General features: G+C 39.2%; 3 protein-coding genes across 4 annotated transcripts; all 3 read left to right on the top strand.

The window, feature by feature from the left end:
* Nucleotides 1-141: 141 nt before the first annotated feature.
* On the top strand, nt 142-2,665 carry LOC118421480 (prostaglandin E2 receptor EP2 subtype-like). Its single transcript, XM_035828793.1, has 2 exons — nt 142-1,377; nt 2,323-2,665. Exons 1-2 carry the CDS (start codon nt 571-573, stop codon nt 2,548-2,550), a joined length of 1,035 nt encoding a protein of 344 aa, XP_035684686.1. The 5' UTR covers nt 142-570; the 3' UTR covers nt 2,551-2,665.
* Nucleotides 2,666-3,689: 1,024 nt separating this feature from the next.
* Nucleotides 3,690-6,146, top strand: LOC118421591 (prostaglandin E2 receptor EP2 subtype-like). The gene is made up of 2 exons (XM_035828940.1): nt 3,690-4,667; nt 5,558-6,146. The coding sequence occupies exons 1-2, from the start codon at nt 3,840-3,842 to the stop codon at nt 5,783-5,785; spliced, it is 1,056 nt and encodes a 351-aa protein (XP_035684833.1). The 5' UTR covers nt 3,690-3,839; the 3' UTR covers nt 5,786-6,146.
* Nucleotides 6,147-6,840: 694 nt separating this feature from the next.
* On the top strand, nt 6,841-20,328 carry LOC118421642 (surfeit locus protein 4-like). Of its 2 annotated transcripts, XM_035829052.1 has the most exons (5): nt 6,841-7,019; nt 8,852-9,115; nt 16,802-16,845; nt 17,208-17,382; nt 17,954-20,328. In XM_035829052.1, the coding sequence occupies exons 1-5, from the start codon at nt 6,969-6,971 to the stop codon at nt 18,230-18,232; spliced, it is 813 nt and encodes a 270-aa protein (XP_035684945.1). In that variant the 5' UTR covers nt 6,841-6,968; the 3' UTR covers nt 18,233-20,328. The 2 variants fall into 2 exon arrangements, with proteins under 2 accessions (XP_035684945.1, XP_035684944.1); XM_035829051.1 differs by lacking the exons at nt 16,802-16,845; nt 17,208-17,382; nt 17,954-20,328 and adding exons at nt 11,864-11,907; nt 12,351-15,705.
* The last annotated feature ends 291 nt before the right edge of the window (nt 20,329-20,619 follow it).

Genomic DNA, 20,619 nt, shown 5'->3' with positions numbered 1-20,619 from the left:
TTGATTGATCAACTTATCTTATTGGACCAATCAGCGTCCGCATCATCAAGTTGAGACACTTCTTTGCAGTTCAGCTTCATTCCGCTAAGTGATAGCGGCGTCCTTGTACCGCAGCGAGTTAGAGAAGGTACTTGAAACAGACGAACAAGGCTTACACCATAATCACGACTTGTGTATTTTAGGGATGAATACAAAATGTTTGACGTCAAACTTCATTTGCTTACTTGTGATTTGTAAATAACAGGACACTGGTTAGTGAGATCCGTACAGCTGGACATATTACATTTGAATATACTCACCATACAACATTCCGTGTGTCACGTAAACAAACCCATTAGTATCTATCAAAGACCGGGACAGGTCATTAAGAGTACTGTTAGCAAAGCACTCCAGCGCTGGTATCAGTAATAAATTGCGATATGATTCTTTATTTCCTTATTCAATGGCAGTTCTGCTTGGTATCCCACCATAAGCACTGTTTTAGTAGTAGTAGTAGTACGTTTGGATCGCTGGATACGAACATAGAGGAGCTTATAGCAAGAGTTTGGGCCGAATTCCAACTACACAACGATGGATGAATCAAATAGTGACATTCAGTGGCCTGTCGGGTCAACCGTTGACGACATCGGCCCCTTGTGGTACCTATCGTACTTCACTCTGGTCCCATGTGTCATTGCTGGGTTCATAACGAATATCTTCTTCATTGTGGTCAGCCAAGAGGTCTTCAACCAGCGACCCACCATCCCCAACCTTCTTCTCAAGTACCTCGCGTGGACTGATGTTCTGAACTGCTCCTTTGGTGTTGTACCAATCATCTTGGCCTACCATCTTAAGATCTTTACCAAAGCAGTCTGCGCGTTCCACGGAACAGTTTTCACTGCTTTTAGCGTAGCGTCTCAAATGATCGTTGCCTTGATGTCGATCGACCGGTACATCGCTCTAGTCCATCCTTTCTTCTACTCCAAACACCTCGTCAAACGTCATGGGAAAATGGCTGTAGCCGTTTACATAATCTTCGTGTACTCGGCAGTCTCGGCGAGTTTACCGCTTTGGGGACTCAACAAAAACGTACCCCATCCACCGAACTCGTACTGTATGTTCGACTGGGCTGACCAAACGCCAAAGGGACGTTTAGTGGTGTACTTGAACCTCCTGAACACGTTTCTGTGTTTACTTATAATAATGATCATGAACGGGATCGTAGGTTTGTACATGTATCGGCTAAGGAGACTTCGTCCAAGGCAAGTGGCTTGCGTCTCTTCTGAAACTCGAACGCAGAGGCAAGAAGATTCTTTTAACAGGAGGCTTCAACTTCAAATGACAAAGTTGACGTTGGTGGTTGCAGTGGTGTTCTTCTGTTGTTGGTTTCCCTTTGCCGTGAGTATCGTTCAAATATTACATAATATTTATTATTATTATTATTAATATTACATAATTCACCATTAAACTGAGGTATTGTATATAGTGACTGTTGTTTTTATATGGGCGATGTCTGTCAGGAATTCGAAGATAACTAGAGCGCAGCTGTGGATTGTTTTGATATTTGGTATGTGAGTAGATATCTATAAGACCTTGTTATTGTCTTTTGACATTCATAAAATCACTTAAGATTTCTTTTTTTTTCGAAACGACTTGTGTGGAAACACGTTTACAACAACAATATTTCCTAAAATATACTGAAGGGAAAATACCATATGCTCGCAAGACGACATTTTGGGGCGCACGTTAGAGGGAAACAAAAGAATACCCACTTAGTCATCAATTATGTGTCGATTCCTCTAAATTTTATTAATTTTAAGGAGGCCATATATATAAGAAGGCCACACAGTAAATGTAGTTTGTTCTCGGTTGTGTTCTATACTCATTTATGACCAGTAGACGACGCAAAATAGACAATCACTTTGAACCAAATACAAACATTCATCTACTATTTTCATAATCTGTATCGCTGAGTGAGTAAGTAATAATAATAATAATAAATGATACTTGGGTGAAAATGGTTATGATGAAAAATGGTACATAATTAGGAGCTAGCTGTTATCGTCAAGCTTGAACATGTAATCTATTGTTAATTTTAAGATTAAGCTGACAGTTCAGAAACTGTAACGTTGTACTTTGCATAAAGGTTTAAAATGATTACGTTGCAAAATATATAAAGCTGTCAAGTTATATAATCTAAATATTTTTATGACAGCAAGAAGTACTAGTTACACAAAGTGTGATTGGGAATGCAACTCAATATTTGTCTTCCACTCTGCTGGGATAAGGAGTCTTAATACTCTTTCTAATGAACTTATTTGTTTTGCTTCCTGTCTAATTCAGTTCCGCATCCTGACCAATCAGCTCAGAGTATTGGAAAACGAAGACGCTGATTGGTTCGTGTCTCGTCTAATGGCCATGAACAGCGTCATCAACCCTTTCCTCTACGTCATCATGTGGAAACCCTACCGCAAGGGATGCTGGATGTTGTTAAAGACCTGTTTACACTACTTGACCTGTACCTTTCTAAACCAACCGACTATGACTCTATCTGAAACTGTTTCTTTATAAGATAATCAGCTTAACTTTTTGTAAATATTTCACCACTTCACAGATTATTTTTTCAATTACAACGGTGCTTTGATTATATTATTCTTATGTTTTTTTGCGTATATAATAGTCTTGTGCACACAATGCCACACATATATATATATATATGTATATATATATATATATACATACATTATACATACATGCATGTCTTCTCTCTTTCTCTATTTATATACTATATTATCTCTCTATTGTATCGCATCTTGTATACTGTATACAGCGACGTCAGTGGTATACGGTTATTGCTTGACTACGGAACAACTTTGTATTTTTAGGTGAATTCTTTCTTTTTTCAAAAATTTTAATGACAAAATATCAAATGATACATTGATGATCTTATTCGCACCAATTTTTAGATCTAACGTTACATAGAATGATCCTATTTTCATTCCTATGTATTAAGATAAGCATCAGAATGTAATGGGCAGATCTTTATATCTGTTTGATATGTATGTTGATTATCTGTTCATTTATAATATCTTTGCTTTTGATCTGATTACTTTATCAAAGATGAAACGTCTAAGATGATGATTCTTTCATATGGGTTGAATAAAGATTTTAATATGTATCTGTATATCAAATTGAATCGTCTCAATAAATATACCTGAAAAGAAATAAGACTTTATGTAAATAAAGATTCGATAGTGCGAGTGCGGCTAGAAGTCGGTATGTATAGTTGGAGTAGTCTCGAAAGCAGATTCGAAAGCATTCGGGGCTCGGTTGTGAAATGTTGGGGAAATGCATATGGTTTTCTCGAAAGATAGGAGTAGCCTTGAATTAGACAGACATGTTCCCAAGCTATGCTGGTGCCACAGTGTTACGCCGAACGGCGGTTATACCGGTTATACAGAGTACAGATAGATAGATATGCTACCCATGTCAACCTTGGTTGACTAGTGATCGGGGCCAGGACGGGGGAGGTCTTGACATGTACAATGTAAACAACACGGGCTTTACATAAGTGGACATCGTGTCTGCATGATTGACAACTACACAAACCAACAAGGACCTTCTACGTAGATCATTCCAATGTCGCGCAAACAACCCCATCGGCGGCCATCGCAACCGAAAATAGTCCATCAGAAGCTAGTGCAGTTAACATTAGAGCGTCGTAAAAACATTCTTGTCCGACGCTTGACGAGACCATTTCTCTTACTCTGAGTTCTTAAGGCTTTGACGACTAACCGCAACAAGACGTGTGGCAATACTTAGAGAGGTGGCAAATATTGAGGCTACGTTAGGTCTTCGCGATGTTTCTTACGCCCCGGACCATGAATGAATCGGACGACGGGATTCTCTGGCCCATTGGGTCGACTATTGACGACTTTGGTGCCCTCTGGTACGTGTCGTATTTCACCCTCATCCCCGGTGTGATCGCAGGAGTTTTAGCAAACGTCGTCTTCATTGTGGTCAGCCAAGAAGTCTTCAACCAGCGACCCACCATCCCTAACCTTCTCCTAAAGTACCTCGCGTGGACTGATGTTCTGAACTGTACATTCGGCCTTGTGCCAATCATCTTCGCCTACCATCTTAAGATCTTTACCAAAGGTGTCTGTGCGTTCCACGGAACTGTTTTCACCGCCTTTAGTGTCGCATCTCAAATGACCGTCGCCTTGATGTCTATTGAACGGTACATCGCTCTAGTCCATCCCTTCTTCTACTTCAAACATCTTTCCAGCAACCATAAGAAAATCATCATAGCGGTCTACTCAATATTTGTGTACTCGGCGGTCTCGGCGAGTTTGCCGCTCTTTGGGTTAAACAGAAACGTGCCCCATCCACCGAATTCGTACTGTATGTTCGACTGGGCTGACCAAACGCCAAAGGGCCGTCTGGTAGTGTATCTAAACCTACTGAATATTTTCATTTGCCTACTTATAATCGTGATAATGAACGGGATACTAGGTGTGTACATGTATCGGCTGAGGAAACTTCGTCCGCGGGTGCCTAGCGTATCCACCACATCTGGGAATAACCAGTTGCCGATCGATTCTCGAGATCGAAAGCTTCAGCTTCAGATGACGAAACTGACACTGGTGGTTGCGGTGGTGTTCTTCTGTTGTTGGTTTCTCTTTGGTGTAAGTACGGGTTTGCTGTATATCGTTTTTCGTCAATTTAGTTGAGTCAAACTGTGACACTTCTTCTTTTGGTCTTTGGCTGTGATGACTATGACCGTTTCAATATCCTTTGGGCCAAACAGCTGTACAATCAATACAACAGTTGGAAGAAAATGAAGGCCAATTTTATTACCGTGAGTTACTAACAGTAGGCTGATATATTGATGGTATCTAACTCTAGCTCACCTTTATCCGCAGGGAAAACCTATATCCGTTGTTTCTTAGAACAGTGTATTTAGGAATATCAAGTCGACGGACGTTGGTTTCAAATAACACTAAGAGTACAGTGGTTTCAAACTTTTGCAATTTGAAATCACCGTCTGTCGACTTGATATCCCTAAATACCCGTTTTTTTAAGGTGAACTAGCGTTAATATCAACATAAATCATATGTGTAATTAGTACGTCAATATAGTCGCAATGGCGCTCTTGATCTAATCATGCATTTCTGCACCTATCCGTAATAAACATTCCATGGATCCTGGCATGCAAATGATTTAACTGTTATGTGTAGTTTAATTATTTCTGTCAGAGAAATCCGCACAAACTTTTTAGAAATAATTAACGTGAAGTGTTTGTTTGACTGTCACTTCGGAGGGACACGAGGTTTATGTCACATTTTACAGTACATGCTTTCCTCACTTGGCATACTGCGAAACTAAAAGTCTTTGTATTGACCAATGAAAGCTTCTGTTACGAGTTGAGTCGCGCATGGATATCTCCGTCTGGTAAGGATATGCTAATAACTGATCCTGACTGTCAATCATGATTGGCAGTTCAACCAATTAGAGAATGGCACTTTTAACAAAGTTCGAACGTGATTGAATTCATGTTGTCTTCTGTCCTTCACAGTTACGAATCCTAACAAATCAGCTCGGAGTGTGGAGAGACGATGGCCTTGATTGGTTCTCATCTCGCTTCATGACGTTGAACAGCGTCATCAACCCTTTTCTCTACGTCATCATGTGGAAACCCTACCGCAGAGGATGCTGGATGTTGTTGAAGACCTGCCTACACTACATGACCTGTACCTTGGTCACACGACCGACAATGACACTGTCTGAAACTGTTTCCGCATAGATTTTTATGCGGAACTAAAACAGAAACATGTACATAGTAGTAGGGGTTTCCATCTTACAACATGAGCGCATATTGTATACTATCTGGGTTAAACATAACGTGATGTGTATCGAACGATATAATGTTACTACTTGACATAATGAATATCATCTGACTGTATCTAACTGAGGGTCTGATATAACGTTATATAAAAATTGGGAAATTATTTCCAAAAAGACTTGACATTTTGTCAATCGACAAATATCTGTGAGATACTAGTTGTTTGTTTTTCTCTTTTGTTCAGAAAAAAACACTTTCCGTAAAACTTTATTTGCTCTTTGACTGTTTAGTTTAGCCCCCAGAAAAGCTGGTGACAACTCTTTAAATATACGGTACGTACATGTGTCACCCTGAAACTGATGCAAGGGTGCGAATAGAAAGTTTGGCCAAAAAACTTGACCTTTATCATATGAAATCTAACTGGTCTGGAGTGTTGAACCACACAGAGTATGGTATAACGTAACAAATGATTATCTATATTTACTCTTTCAAATCTCCTTGCTCAGTATTTGAAGGTGATGTTTTGAGTGAACCAATATTAGTGGTTTCTTCAGTAACCTTGAATTAACGTTAACTTAAATTGTACTGTATTCAGTAAACTTATATCGATGTCAAGTCGAGTTGCACTGTACAATGTATTCAGTAAAGTTGAATAAAGCCAAGTAAAATTGCACTTTATTCGGTAAATTACGTTTTGTAAAACTGCATTGTATACAGTTAACTTGGATTAGCGGTACGTACAATCACAGTGTATTCGGTAAATGCATGTGATACAAGTGCTGTATTCAGTAAACCTCCTAGCTACAACGTTAGTACTCATGAAATACTTTACTGAATTTTGTACTGAGGAGAATTTAAATCTTGGCGTTAAAAGTGTGAATGTCTTGGGAAGCTAGTACTTTCACTCTTGAAATTCTTCTGCATTCTGCATAATTCTACATGCATAATTATGCAGGTATCATATCCAAACACCCTTAAAGAGAATTTAAATTTTGGCGGGAAAAGTGTTCAAGTCTTAAGAGGCCACTGGGTCAAAGTTTGCGTGGGGTGTGTACGTGGCAGCGCGGGGCACGCCGGGATAGCCGCCGCCATCTTGGTCCGTGCTCCTTGGCAGCTAAGGAAGACGTGGCGGGATAAGACGACCATGGAGCGTCAAAACGAACTTCTTAGCAAGGCTGAAGACGTCGCCGATCAGGTAAGGAAGGATACAACCCTTCCCCGTCCTTGTATATTTTCTTGAGCGGTCGTAGATTCGTATAAACCCGCTTGTTAGACACGGGAAGTGGCGGTCACAGATTTTTGGTTTGAATGAAAACCTCTTGTACAACAGTTTAGTCAGAATTTGGAAGAGAGAAATTAGGTCAACATTGACGTATTTAGGGCAGGAAAATGCTTCAAATCTTTTCCCAAATGTTGTTTGATCTGTTTGGAATTTGCTGCAAATTTGTAGATGTTAGACAGAAGCACACGTGTACGAAAAGAGAAGTCAAAATTTAAAACGCCTGGACTGGGAGAGAATTTTGGACGAATGAATTTTTGGGGGGGCCTGAAGTTTTCTCTTCTTGTATCGTCTGCATTTTCTTTAGGATTTCATATTTTTAGAAGCTTGTTTTACGTTAAAATGGCTCTAAATCGTCACGATGTAAATACATACGTGTCCCCCAACTACTAGTAGGGAACCTTAGTAAAAGGTTCAAAGTTCACTATTTAAATTATCTCAACTCAAGCCATGTGACTTTCCCGCAAAGTTACCATATGGATAGAATTAAAATGCTCATTTCTTTCAGAAAACTCCTTTTTATAATGTTACAACAGCTTTTGTGTCGAAGCCTGTTAGTTGTTTTTGTTTCTTTGTTTACATGATGTATCAATTTCAATCTATGTAAATCAATCTTGTTTTTCTTTTTGTGTCTTTATTTGTGCTTGTTTATAAGATGGCGTTCAACCGAGGGGTTGCTTGCCAAGGAACTTCAGAAACGTCAATGTAACCTTGCCAAAACGTAGTTGTTTTGTAAGGATTATGTTTCCGTCAAACTCAACGTCAGACAACAGGAATTACGGTTCATGTAACTGATAGTGATAAGAAGAGGACAGGAAGTTATTGTTACCTTAGGCACTTAATGTTTCGTATCAAACTTTCAAAGCATTAGTCACATTATGGGTATAGTGATTGTATTGTAGACTAAAAAAGTATTCTTTTGTGCATTGTAATAGACCTTCAACAAAATTTGCAAAGCATTTGTTTATGTTGTTATAAACAAATGCTTCACAAATTTTGTTGTTCTCAATCGTTATTCCAGACATTGTTTTTCTTCTTCCTTTACTGGAGAAAATATTGGCTTTGGCAATTTTTCAATTTCATACAGCCATGTAGAACAAACTTAATGGCTGTATTATTTATTCTTTGGACAATACATGGGAATTATGTGAAAAGTTTTGATTGTCAACTTTGACGAGATTTGTTATTACAACGCATGGTTTTATATACCACAATAAACTAATCAAGTCGTTTTTCAAACAGCTCAATGGTATATCAAACGGCTAACAAGTTTTCAAACAAGGGTACTGACATAGGTTGTCATTGTTTTGAAGTTTTCAAAAGTTGTTGTCTAAACTAGGGGTGGAGTAACTAGTTCCAGGTTTGTAGGTCCAGAGGTTTGGGTTCTGTCTGGACCAGATCCTGTCAAGATGTTTGGTTTTAATTTATTCAACCAATATTAGGCCCCATTCATGAATGATGTGAACATGCAAACGGGTCTATACGTTTCAGTGCACCAAAACAGATTTGTCATCATGAATGCTCCATTTTGGATGCCGAACATTTTTTGTCCAAACCGCCTCGCGTGGTGGATCTGAAATGGTTTCTAAATTATCCGGAATTATGAATGTCCATCATGAACGTGAAAGCGATATTGTTCCAGCTTTCTTATTTATTTGATATTATTTATTTTCTGTACTGGTACCCACACCTAGTTAACTTGGAATGTTGGATGTTTCATCTTTGGATAACTGAGCGTTTCTTGTCAGATTTTACGGCACAGCAAGCATGTCCTCCCGCACATCGCGCGCCTCTGCCTCATCTCCACGTTCCTGGAGGACGGCATCCGCATGTGGTTCCAGTGGAACGAGCAGCGCGACTACATCGAGGCCACCTGGGGCTGCGGCTACCTGCTGGCCTCGCTGTTCGTCTTCATCAACCTGGTGGGACAGGTGGGAGGGTGCGTGATGATCCTCAGCAGACAGAAGGTGCAGTGGGCCTGCGGACTGCTCTCCGCCATCATCGCCCTACAGGTACATCTACAAACACTACTTTTGTTTCAGGCATTTAGCTTGGATTTTATAGAAGAAGTTTATTTGCAAGTTCATGCCCGAGGGCTCATTGCAAGTACATGGTATAAACATGGTGACAATGGACAGTCATGAACAATATTCTACTCTTACTTATACTAGTATTGGCTATTTCTAAACACTTTAACAGGTTGGGTTTGACTTCTTTTTTGGAAGCAGAAGGAGACGAAAAGCCCCACCTTTTCTAAAATTTGTGGGTTCTGCGATTTCAAGTGAAAGGTGGCTTTCTGTTCGTCTGTCAATGTGGGGAAGTTGGGATAAGTCTTTGTGGCTTCTCTAAACAGTGTGATTCTTTTCTATTGTATAATAGGGGGTCCAAATTTCTTGGTGAGTAGTGTTAAAGTGATATAGGCGCAATTAGTGAACAATATACGATAAACCGGATAGTGAGTGAGTGTGAGTATTGTAGGGGGTCCGGGGGCATCCACCCTCCATTGCATGTGCAGAGTTTTTGATGATTTTAAGTTAAAACAGTGCATTCTAAGGTATCCTAAGAGGTAGAAATACTGTTACAGAGGTCACAGTAGAAGCCGGTGACCACAGATGACCTGGTAGTCTCCCTGGTCAATCAGAATTTCATGCTTGTCAGAGGATTTCCTCCCAGTATAAGGGCATCCAGTGCGTCAAATTCTTGTTATTTTAAGAAAATGTGTCCAGATGACACCATGACACGTTCCTGGCTAAAAGCCAGCTATCCGAACTGTCTTATTGATATACAGTATTAGGCCATGCTGATTTGATTTTATGGATGCAGGCTTTAAGCGTCTTTTGGACGCACTGTTCTAAAAATGATAAGAAATTGGACCAACTAGAGTCCTGAATTCGAAGATGCCCTCACACTGAAGACAGAGCAAAAATTTTGTCAGTTGTTCTTCATGGTGAAGTCTGAAAAAGTCACCACGTAAACCGCAAACATAAGACCACTTGAAGATAAAATGCACTTACAGTATTGTGTGTAATGGAGTTTGTCTTACACACTTCCCCTATGTCTATATCATAGTCATAGGTAAATCACTGGAAATCCTTTTTATGATACTTCTGGGCCTGGGGTGGAGGTTTGAACACATTCTTACAGGTGTGAACAATGGACATTGTCTTACAAGCCCTTTTGTGTATATAATACTCATAGGTCGAGCACAGGAAATCCTTTTTTACAATACCTCATGTCCTGGGGCGTAGGTTTGAACACAGACATTCATACAGGTGTGAACAATGGACATTGTCTTACACACTTCCCCATTGCAATCATAGTCATAGGTAGAGTACTGGAAATCCTTTTTACACAATATCCCTGGGGGCAGAGGTTTGAACACAGACATTCTATTCTAAAAAACAGGTTGATGATTAACTGTTGTAGTGTATCTAGTTCATGATTCATTATTTGGCCTGCTGGCCAACTGTGGTGCCATGTAGCAGACTACCTGTGGTGTGAATGGTCATCAATCACGTCATCTTCTCCTGCTTTATGAGAGCATTTCTGTTCTACACAGTCACATCACAGTATTCATACGCGTCTTATTACCTTTGGCAAGAAGGTTATGTTTTCAGCAGCATTACTGTGTGTGTGTGTGTGTGTTTGTGTGTGTGTGGCAAGAAGGTTATGTTTTCAGCAGCATTACTGTGTGTGTGTGTGTGTGTGTGTGTGTGTGTGTGGCAAGAAGGTTATGTTTTCAGCAGCATTACTGTGTGTGTGTGTGTGTGTGTGTGTGTGTGTGGCAAGAAGGTTATGTTTTCAGCAGCGTTACTGTGTGTGTGTGCGTGTTTGTGTGTGTGTGTGTGTGTGTGTGTGTTTGTGTGTGTGGCAAGAAGGTTATGTTTTCAGCAGCGTTACTGTGTGTGTGTGCGTGTTTGTGTGTGTGTGTGTGTGTGTGCATGTATATGTGTGTGCGTGTTGTGTGTGTATGTGCGTGGGCATACATGTTGTGTGTGTGTGTGTGTGTGTGTGTGTGCGCATGGAAGTGTGCATTTATGAGACCTCAAAATGAAAGATTTGGGCCCGCTACTGGCTTGTCTTTGACAGTTATTTGTATGCAGGTAACTTATAATATGTTTATCCAAGTTGTTGCAGGTACATGTATGAACCATAAGAAATGCTATCAATCAATTAATATTATTAGTACATACTTTATTTCACAACAATTGCGCATGGTTATGTAGAAAATAAAGAAGATCATGGGTTTAAGAATCTTAAATTTAAAAGAAGACCATGTCTATTTTGGTCAGCTAAGATTAAAACAGGATGAACATTTGATTTTAGTATATGACACACTTTTTTTTCATTCTGATTTTTATGAATTAGTCTTGACTTCATCATGCTATATTAATATACAACCTCACTTCCAACCTTGTCTTCTACTAATATAATGTGTGTGTTTGATCATAAGTTGAAACCATACCGACAATATTCTTCATGTAGGCTTAAATCATACCCATTTTTGGCGACACCACAGGAATGGAGCCTTCTGCATAGTGTACTTGAGACTAGTTCATTTTCTAATCTATGCCACCTGCTATAATCCACAGTCCCTTTATTTAGACATCCTTTCAGATTCTTTGGAGCGTCTTACCTTCTTTCAGCTGTCCCTTTTTTATCCTTGACGATATTTATTTTTTTGGTGCGGGATGCGAAGGTTCTTTGTGGTGGTGTTTTTGGCGGACAGGCACCTGCAGCTCTGTGTTTTCTCCTTGCAGGTCTTCATGTATAACCTGTTTACGGAGTTTGACTACATCTTCAGGTAAGACAAGTCCTTAAATACGTCTTAATTGTGTCTTTAAATTCTTGTAGTAGTCCCAAGCTTCAACTAACTCTTAGCACACACTGATTTGCAAGATGACAAACTTCACTGTTTTATATATAGCTTTGTCTTATTCATTATCTGTTACAGATGCACAGGTAGCTTAAACTTTTAAAGTTCAACTAAGATTAATTCTGTGACAGTGTAATTTGTTGATAATATACGTCTTTATAATTCTAATATGTAAAGCTCAAGCATCTGATTATAGCTGTTATGATAGTCTGCAATAAGCCTATTCCCAGTCATTGTTAAATGCCAAAGTTTTACTTTTACCCATGTAATGCACATGCGCACTTCAAACAGTGAACTAGCTTATTAGGTTCATTGAAATATAATTTTTGTTGAGCTAGTTGGAACAGGACTTTCCATCTTGTACCCAACAGGCAACTGGCTCTGGCGGGTGCCATCATCCTCCTTCTCGCAGAGTGCTTCGCGGAAACCAAGCCGATCCTCGCTGGAGTTCCCACCTCCGAGGAGGATGAGATGAAGAAACCGAAAACGTACCTCCAGCTGGTTGGTCGAATCACCGTTCCGCTGATGTTCCTCCCCCTGGTGCAGTTTGGGAAGGGTTACTTCCACGTGCTGCAGAATCTCGTCGGGTTCGCCCTCATGGTGCTTGTGATGATCGGCTACAAGACGAAGCACGCGGCGGTGGTCCTGTGTCTCCAACTCTTCGTCCTGAACGTGTACCTGCACCCGTGGTGGATGCACCGCTGGGGCAGCGCCATGCAGGACTACCTCAAGTACGACTTCTTCCAGACGCTGTCCGTCATCGGAGGCGTGCTGATGGTCGTGGTGATGGGCCCGGGAACACTGAGTCTGGACGAACGGAAGAAATACGAGTAACCCGGGGAACACACGTACATGTGCACGCTACTGCCAGGCCTTTAATACATCTGATCAGGGCTGTCTCCAGCTCTGACATTTTTTCCGTTCCCACTGATTGTTTGTTAGGCCATGTTGTTGAGTTTTGTTTATTGTTCATTGATTAAGCTGTTCAGCACACACAGCCAGGGCTACGCAACGCTAGCCTGTAGCTATTACAAAGGGCTAGCCCTGCTGACAAAAACAGACAATACAAATGGATTTGGACAAGGACAAGATACTTATCAGTAAAAATATTCTAAGTACAAAAAAAGATAAAAAAACGTTGCTTTTAGGTGTTGAACTGTCAACTTAAGCTTATGAAAATACTTTTCATAGGTTTCATGTCGTAAAGTTCAAATTTTTTGGACGGACAAGGTGAAATTTTTGTCCGTCCCAACGAGCAAATTTCCGTCTTGAGACAGAGTGACGGGTCCTGGAGACAGCCCTGCATCTGATATGATATGTATCAAACAGAAGCATTTGTTATTGATAAAATGTTTCAGGACTTTCTTGTAAGGCCCTATTCATTAATTACCATTGCTGAATTTTGCATAAGAAATGCTGCATTGAGATAGCTAGATCTTGTAGAATTCCATATGGGTTAAGTAAGGTACGAGGTATGTATGTAATAAGGTGTGGGGGTTAATTTGATGTTGTCAGGTTGCATTTGGAGGGTTAAATTAAATCAAAAGACTGAATTCAGTAGCGAAAATGGCTCTCTTTTTGTGGAGCATCCAGCTGTAAGGAAAACTCTTTCCATTGTGATTTTGTGAACATCAGGTCTATTTTGCAACTTGATGTAACAAGGCCAGTTAATGTATGGAATGTTCTAAATTCTAAGTACAACGAATTTTGGTGAGCACTGTTGCTGGTATGGTCAAACTCAATTTTTGAAATTCACAGCTAGAACTTAGATAAATGTTGTCACTAGGGTGGGTACAATGGTTCGGTCCTTATTGATATTGCAAGCAGCAGATATGGATAGTTAAAGTGAATCGCAGTCATTCCTAGAATTCTTTTAACAAGTACTATACTAAATAGGGGTGGGTAATGGTACAGAAAATTCAGGGACAGGTCCAGTTTAAGTCCAGAGGATCAGGTCCAAGTCTTGACCTGAACCTGGAACTAGTTTGTGAAAACTTGTTAATGGGCTATACTCAAAACAATTTTCCACAAAGGAATCTATTTGGAGTAGACGATCCCCACTGGAGTTTTAAGATCCATCTTCATGTAAAATCTTTAAGTTTGACAGTAGAAATGACTATAAACTCTACACTACTTCCCTGTTGTTATTTTCTTGAACTGGTAAGCGCCTAAATGCGTAAAAACCCTGCCAATATAATCTGGACATTTTCTAGCCAGTCCAAAATCCGATCTACTGGTATTTTCAGGTCGTTTCTTTATTACCAGACGAACAAGAAAAACGGTATGTATCTGTACCCACCCCTAATACTGCACTTCTAGTAGTAGTATCCTAGAATGTCCATCTTGTTGGAAAAATAGTTTCTGCATTAAAACTTTGAAACAGTCAATTTCAAAGGGCAGAACACTGATAACTAAAGGTAAATCTTCTCAAGGAAGTTTAGTACGCTGTGTGCCATTAACATTTATAATGTGCTCTAATAAGTACAAATGTATGTTCTTTTGTTTATTTTTGCTCTGCAAACTAGAAATATGTGCCAAGCCACCTAAATTTTGTAAAATCTCTGAACTGCAGTATTTGAAAAAGTCTCAGTTGTTTTTGTGGACTGAAAAATGTATGAACATACCACTGTATGTGTGCATTTAGGGGATTTTTTTCACCCAGCAAGTTTTAAAAACTTAAAGGTTATATTTTCTTGGTTGGATTTGATCTTAAACCCCTCAGAAGATTGTCCAGGGTTCTAGCTAGTGTATTTTAGTGTAGGCCATTTAGGCCACCACGCTATAATTTAGTGACAGCCACGCTAAATGAGGGCCACCTCCCTAATTTTCAACTAGTGTAGTGGTACTTTGCTAATATTCAACTGTGGAATAACGTCTTACTCTAGTCAAATATGGAAAAAACATATGACCCTCCAAATTGACCAAAAAATCCTTCAAATTACATGACATTGTGTTGTAAAAAGTTTTATGGTAAGTTCGCTCGTGGGTACCCTTAGAATGCCAATTTTTACCCAACATTTTTAAAATGTCCTCTGTGTAGTGCGGAAGGGCCAATACCTTCCCTTCCATAACACCACCCCCGATTGGTTGCTTTGCTACCTTACCACAGCCATAACACTAAAATGAAATCCTGGCTAGAACCCTGGACTCTGCTGAATTTTCATAGTATAGTGACAATTAATTGTTGTAAATGGGCCATACTGCACATACTGCCAAACTCCAACAATGAGAAAATTCACTAAGAAATGAGTTTCAGAAATTTGTAATATTTTCACAACCAACTTTTACAGGACAAGTCCTTATTATTCTTGACATTTATTTTTGTTCATTGATATCTTTACAGTTTGCTAGCTTTATGAAGAAAACTTTGGAAATCTTTCCTTGAAGGAGCTGATCTTTTTTTTATACAGAACATTATTTTTGCTATTCCCGCCCCCATTACCAATGTTACACTTGTATTTTTTAGAAAAACCTTAAGTAAAAAACAGAATGTATAATCATGACTCAAGTTAAAGTAGGGCATTAAAATTTTGTACTGTATTATGGATATAATCATGTTTTGTGATAGTGACATAGAAGACTTTGTCAGTTTGTGAATCATGACTCATGTTCAAGCATTCATGTTCATGTGATTAGTTATTAAGACATATGACTGCTGTTTTGAGCAAGCTGTAGTTATTTAATGTATGAAGGGACTAAGCAGAATAAACATCTTTGAATCTTGATGTTTAAGAGTTTTATGAGTCTTCAGTATGTCTCATTGTTTTTAAATTTAAATGTAGATGCAGTTGTATTCATCGGTATGTCAGATGAAATGCATAATTTATAAAGCCCCTATCACACATTCAGGACCTTTCCATGACTTTACTCTCAACCACTCCCCAACCAAGATCAGCACTAGTTTGTGACTTGTACGTAGCCTGTAATCCATCCTTTATTTATTCCTCTCATTGAATCCAAGCAAAATATGAAGGTTCCCACTTTCATTTTTTGAAATTTGGCTGTCAAAAACGACTTCTAGTTCTAGAGATTGGAAACCTCACCAAACAACTGCAAACCATGGCTATGCATATGGCTTGAAATACCACCTGCATATGCAGGTTAGTGCAGGTAAAATTGGAGCTGTGCAGGTATTTCTGGTGTCTACCTGCACCTAACCTGCACTGGTCCATGTACTGGGTTTTATACATACATTGTAAATGTCCTTTAATGTAGGTCACTTAAACACTCATTAAATTTTACCACCTATAAGGTATAAAAGAAAAATTAACAATGGTTCCAGAACAATTTTAATATGATCCATACTTGCTACATTCATAGTGGTGCAGGTAAAATTTGTCTGGTGCAGGTAATTTTCAATGTTACCTGCACCAGTGAAGGTATGCAGAAAGAAGTATTTCGAGCCCTGATGTGTGACTGGGGCTGTAAGATAGGTGCAATTGGCTAATAGTATTCAAACCTATTATACAGTGTAGCTGCCTAGTCATTTTCTCCTCTTATGCAAATAAAACAATTTCCTTATGAGGACAAAGAGACACTGCCAATATTATATAGGTTAGTATTACTAGGCTATAGGGGAGGACTAGAAAAGTCTTGGTTTAATTAGACATTGATGTATTGGATATTCAAATCTATGATTGTTATTTCTATCTTTATGTATGAAAAGCTTATCTTGTGTACTTGTATTATGTTGTTTTGTCAGCTTCCCTAAAAAATATGTCTGTATGGTTAAGGATTTCTAAAGGCTTTGGGCATTTTAAACTAATGTTGGTAGGTTCTTGATGATTGAACTAAATGATTGTTTTTCCTCCTGTTTTTGCAGACTATAGCTTACAGTATTCTGTGGGACCTCAACTTCTTAATGAGGTGAGATGGCAAATATACTATTTTATGTAAAACATTTTCCTTAATGTGGTATCTCACTGTACTTGCGGCACTGGTGCGGCACTGTGGGCTTTGAAAGATACTCAACGAATTTCAGAGAAAAAGAGCAAATTTTCTTACGTTTTGTGCATTTTGTTGTCTTCTAAGTCATCCTTTTACGTATTAAACAACATCTAGATTATAAAATAATCAGCAAAAATAACAACAGTGCCGCAGTGAACAAAACCCTGCAGTGCCACACCGGTGCCCCAAATTCAGTGAGATACCACCTTTACACTGCAACATTTCTGAAACTACTTGTATCTATGGACCACTCACAAAGTTTTCTTGTTCCCACCAATCAGGAACATGGCCCTCGCAGGGGGTCTCCTTCTCCTATTGGCTGAGAGTAAGGCTGAGGGGCGGAGCCTATTTGCAGGAGTCCCTACCATGGGAGACAACAACCCCAAGACTTACATGCAGCTGGCCGGACGTATCCTGCTCATCCTCATGTTTCTCACACTTATACGATTTGGGGCTGTAAGTACAACAACTCGGCTTTCTTAACTTGTTGGTAAAAATCATTATAGTACTAGTTTAACTGTAATTTCCAACACACACACACACACAAAAATTGGGTGAGACCAAATTTTCTGTTGGAAATTACAGTTCTATAACTGGGCTTTCTATAGCATGAGCATGAATTTTATGAAAACCTCACAAATCCCTGAAAAAATGTATGACTTTGAAGAAAAAACGTACAAAACACAATGTGGAAAAGTAGTTATAGTCAAGCAACTGGAGGTGATTTTGGAAACGGTTTGAACATTTCGAAAAGCATACCCAGTGGCTCAAGTAACTGAATTTGGCGTATCTTATTACTAGGATGTCTATCCTTTATCGTAATGTACTATGTGAAACGTACTAATAACTATGAAACATACAAATTGTATTGGCTGGATCGAACTTACGGATCATAGTTCCAGAGTCAGAGCTGCTTACCACAGGACTATGCACGCCACTACGCAGAAAATTGAATCACCCTAAAGTACATACATTCTTATGCAGTTTCAGTAATGATAGTTTTGCACGTTTTTTGTCACCTCTGCAGGGATACGTCCAGGCTTTTCAGAACATAGTGGGCCTCTGTCTCATCATACTCATCGCCGTGGGATACAAGACGAAGCTGTCTGCACTAGTGCTGGTGGTCCAGCTCACCCTCCTCAACTTCTACCTGAACGACTGGTGGAACATCCCAGACTACAAGCCCATGCGCGACTTCCTAAAGTACGACTTCTTCCAGACCATGTCCGTGATTGGTGGACTGTTGCTCGTGGTGGCGCTAGGCCCCGGGGGAGTCAGCGTGGATGAGAGAAAAAAGCAGTGGTAGTAGGACGAGGGTTTCTGCTAGCGCCCGGATGTCTACCGTGCCATGGCAAAAGCGTTTTATCCGACATATTGTCACACCTTGTTTTTGTGATTCAGTCATTGCTATGTTTCGTATACAGTCAAAACTGCATAAGAAGACCACCGAGTGGACTGGTCTATATAGAGAGGTGGTCACTATAGGCAGTATGCTTGTGTCAATGGGACAAATTTCCTAATCGACCACAACAAAACGGTCACATTGGCCAGGTGGTCCTTACGTAGAAGTGGTCACTTGTGCAGGTTTGACTGTATCTTTGGATCGTATTACATGTTCTTCGGATAAGCCAAGGAACTTTCATCAATGATGAAAGCTTCTTGGATAAGCTCAGTGGTATACAGAAATAAGAACAACATTCGTATGAAGGAATATCAACTAAGAAGCAGTCATGTAGAGTTTGATAAGCATTTTTTTCTACAAAGAATTGAAGTTCCAAGAATTATCACTGGGGGGCACTGCTTGACAAAAAAGTTCCAGATATAATGCCTTTATCCCACCTTTGAACTATGTAGGTGTGAGTTACACAGTATTTGTGATATCTTGCTTGTTCAAAATCACATCAGAATGAAAAATGTGGATTTGCTGAAAAACGTTTGAAGCTAACTGATCTAGGGTTGCTTCTTTCAGTACCTAGAGATAGATAACAACAACAAGGTTTTAGAGGTAGAATTAACACTTGAAATAACACATGTACAAATTCAAGTATTAAACATTGTGGGCTTATGACATTGAGTACTCATGGCCTTCTCTCAAAACTTGTACATGCAATTCTAGAAAAAATACTTGTATGCTTAGATAAAAAGTAGCTGACACAAGATTAAGAAAAGTATTTTTGAAATGGCAGTTTATGGTTCAAAATGTTATTTGAAGTACTTGTAAAAGACTTGGGTAAGCGTTGGCATTTGTACGTACATTGTGTAATCTTGTACAGTAATTGGTACAGTAAAGTGGCATGCATATGGTTATTTTTTTGGTGACACCTCGTAGGTGGAGCCAAATCTATTTCTGTCAACAGGTTCATGTTTTGCACATGTGTAACTACCCATTTGTGTAACTTACAGTATTTTACAATCATGATTGGTATAAGCTGGTTCAGTGTAAACTGCACATGCACAGTATGAGGCACAATGGGTAATTTCTCAAAGATGAAGACCCCTAAGACATAAACAAAGTATGTTTGGACACGTCAGTATCAAGCATAGTCCAGACTGTTTACTGTTTACAACTTAGGGGCCTTTACCTTTGACCTAATGCATACACAGTTCAAACTGTTAACTGTCAGCCTTGACTATACTGTGTGCATGAGTGTAGCCATGACATGTATAGTGTGACATATATGAAGTTACTACAAGATAATGAGACATACATACAGTCATTTTCTCATGCCATCTTAGATTCTCTGCATATATTTGATTGTCGTGCCAATGGGCCCTTGTAAGCAAAAGCTTCAGGTGATCAAAAAGCATTTTTGTTATATGCATCCAAGCAGTTGAGAATATACAGTAATACAAAATATTGCAAAATGATTTTAGTCAGTTTTACTGTCCAACTTGTCCTAAGCGACCTGGGTGAACATGTTGTGGAGCTTGTTGGAAATATCAAGTGTGATGTATTTTTATTTGTTGATTACCATTATAACTATATTCAAGTTTAATGTTCATATCATACCTAGATTGTATCATCCAAACTTAAGTCTGTTGCTTGACAAACAAGATAAGAGAGCAAGATGTTTTGTTGTTTTTCTCGAAAATCCAAAGCCTCATCACTTGAATCTTTTTCTTTTCCTACCATTTTGCTCACTCCTAACTACTTTTTCTAGTAACAGACTTTCGATGCCAAGGTTCCATCATTTGATTGCACATCCGTACTAATATTTATTCATCAGTTATTGTTTAGCCTGGTCTATTGTCGTTCCCACTTATAAAGACTGTGCAATAATTTGAAGCTACATGTGTCAAAAGATGGCAGTTCCAAAAGCTTGGTTGATACAGAAGGGTAGGGTGTGCTTTTTGTTTGTGATCACATCATACATTTATGAAGTAAATCTGCATTTGGTATCATCTGATGGTCCTGTCATTCTCTTTTAAGTTGCAATATATTTAGTCATTTTTTGGTCATTTTATACTGAAGAACAAATTTTCATTGAGGTACAGTTACCGTATATCAACTCGGTATGTTGGACCTACAGTACATTGTAACCGTAAAAGACCAGTATTGGGTGGTGTAGTGTAACTTTATGGGTATTTAGCTAAACCTCAAAGGTCTTTAGTTCAAATCCTATTCTCCTACATTGAGCCCTCGAGAATTTCCTTGTGGAAAGGACTACGTTTACCTGGCTGCTTCGGTTAGGG

The sequence above is a fragment of the Branchiostoma floridae genome, chromosome 8 (genome assembly GCF_000003815.2).
Source record: "Branchiostoma floridae strain S238N-H82 chromosome 8, Bfl_VNyyK, whole genome shotgun sequence".
Taxonomy (NCBI): Eukaryota; Metazoa; Chordata; class Leptocardii; order Amphioxiformes; family Branchiostomatidae; genus Branchiostoma; species Branchiostoma floridae.
Note: the sequence above shows the minus strand (reverse complement) of the source record. Positions and strands in the feature narration are given on the sequence as shown.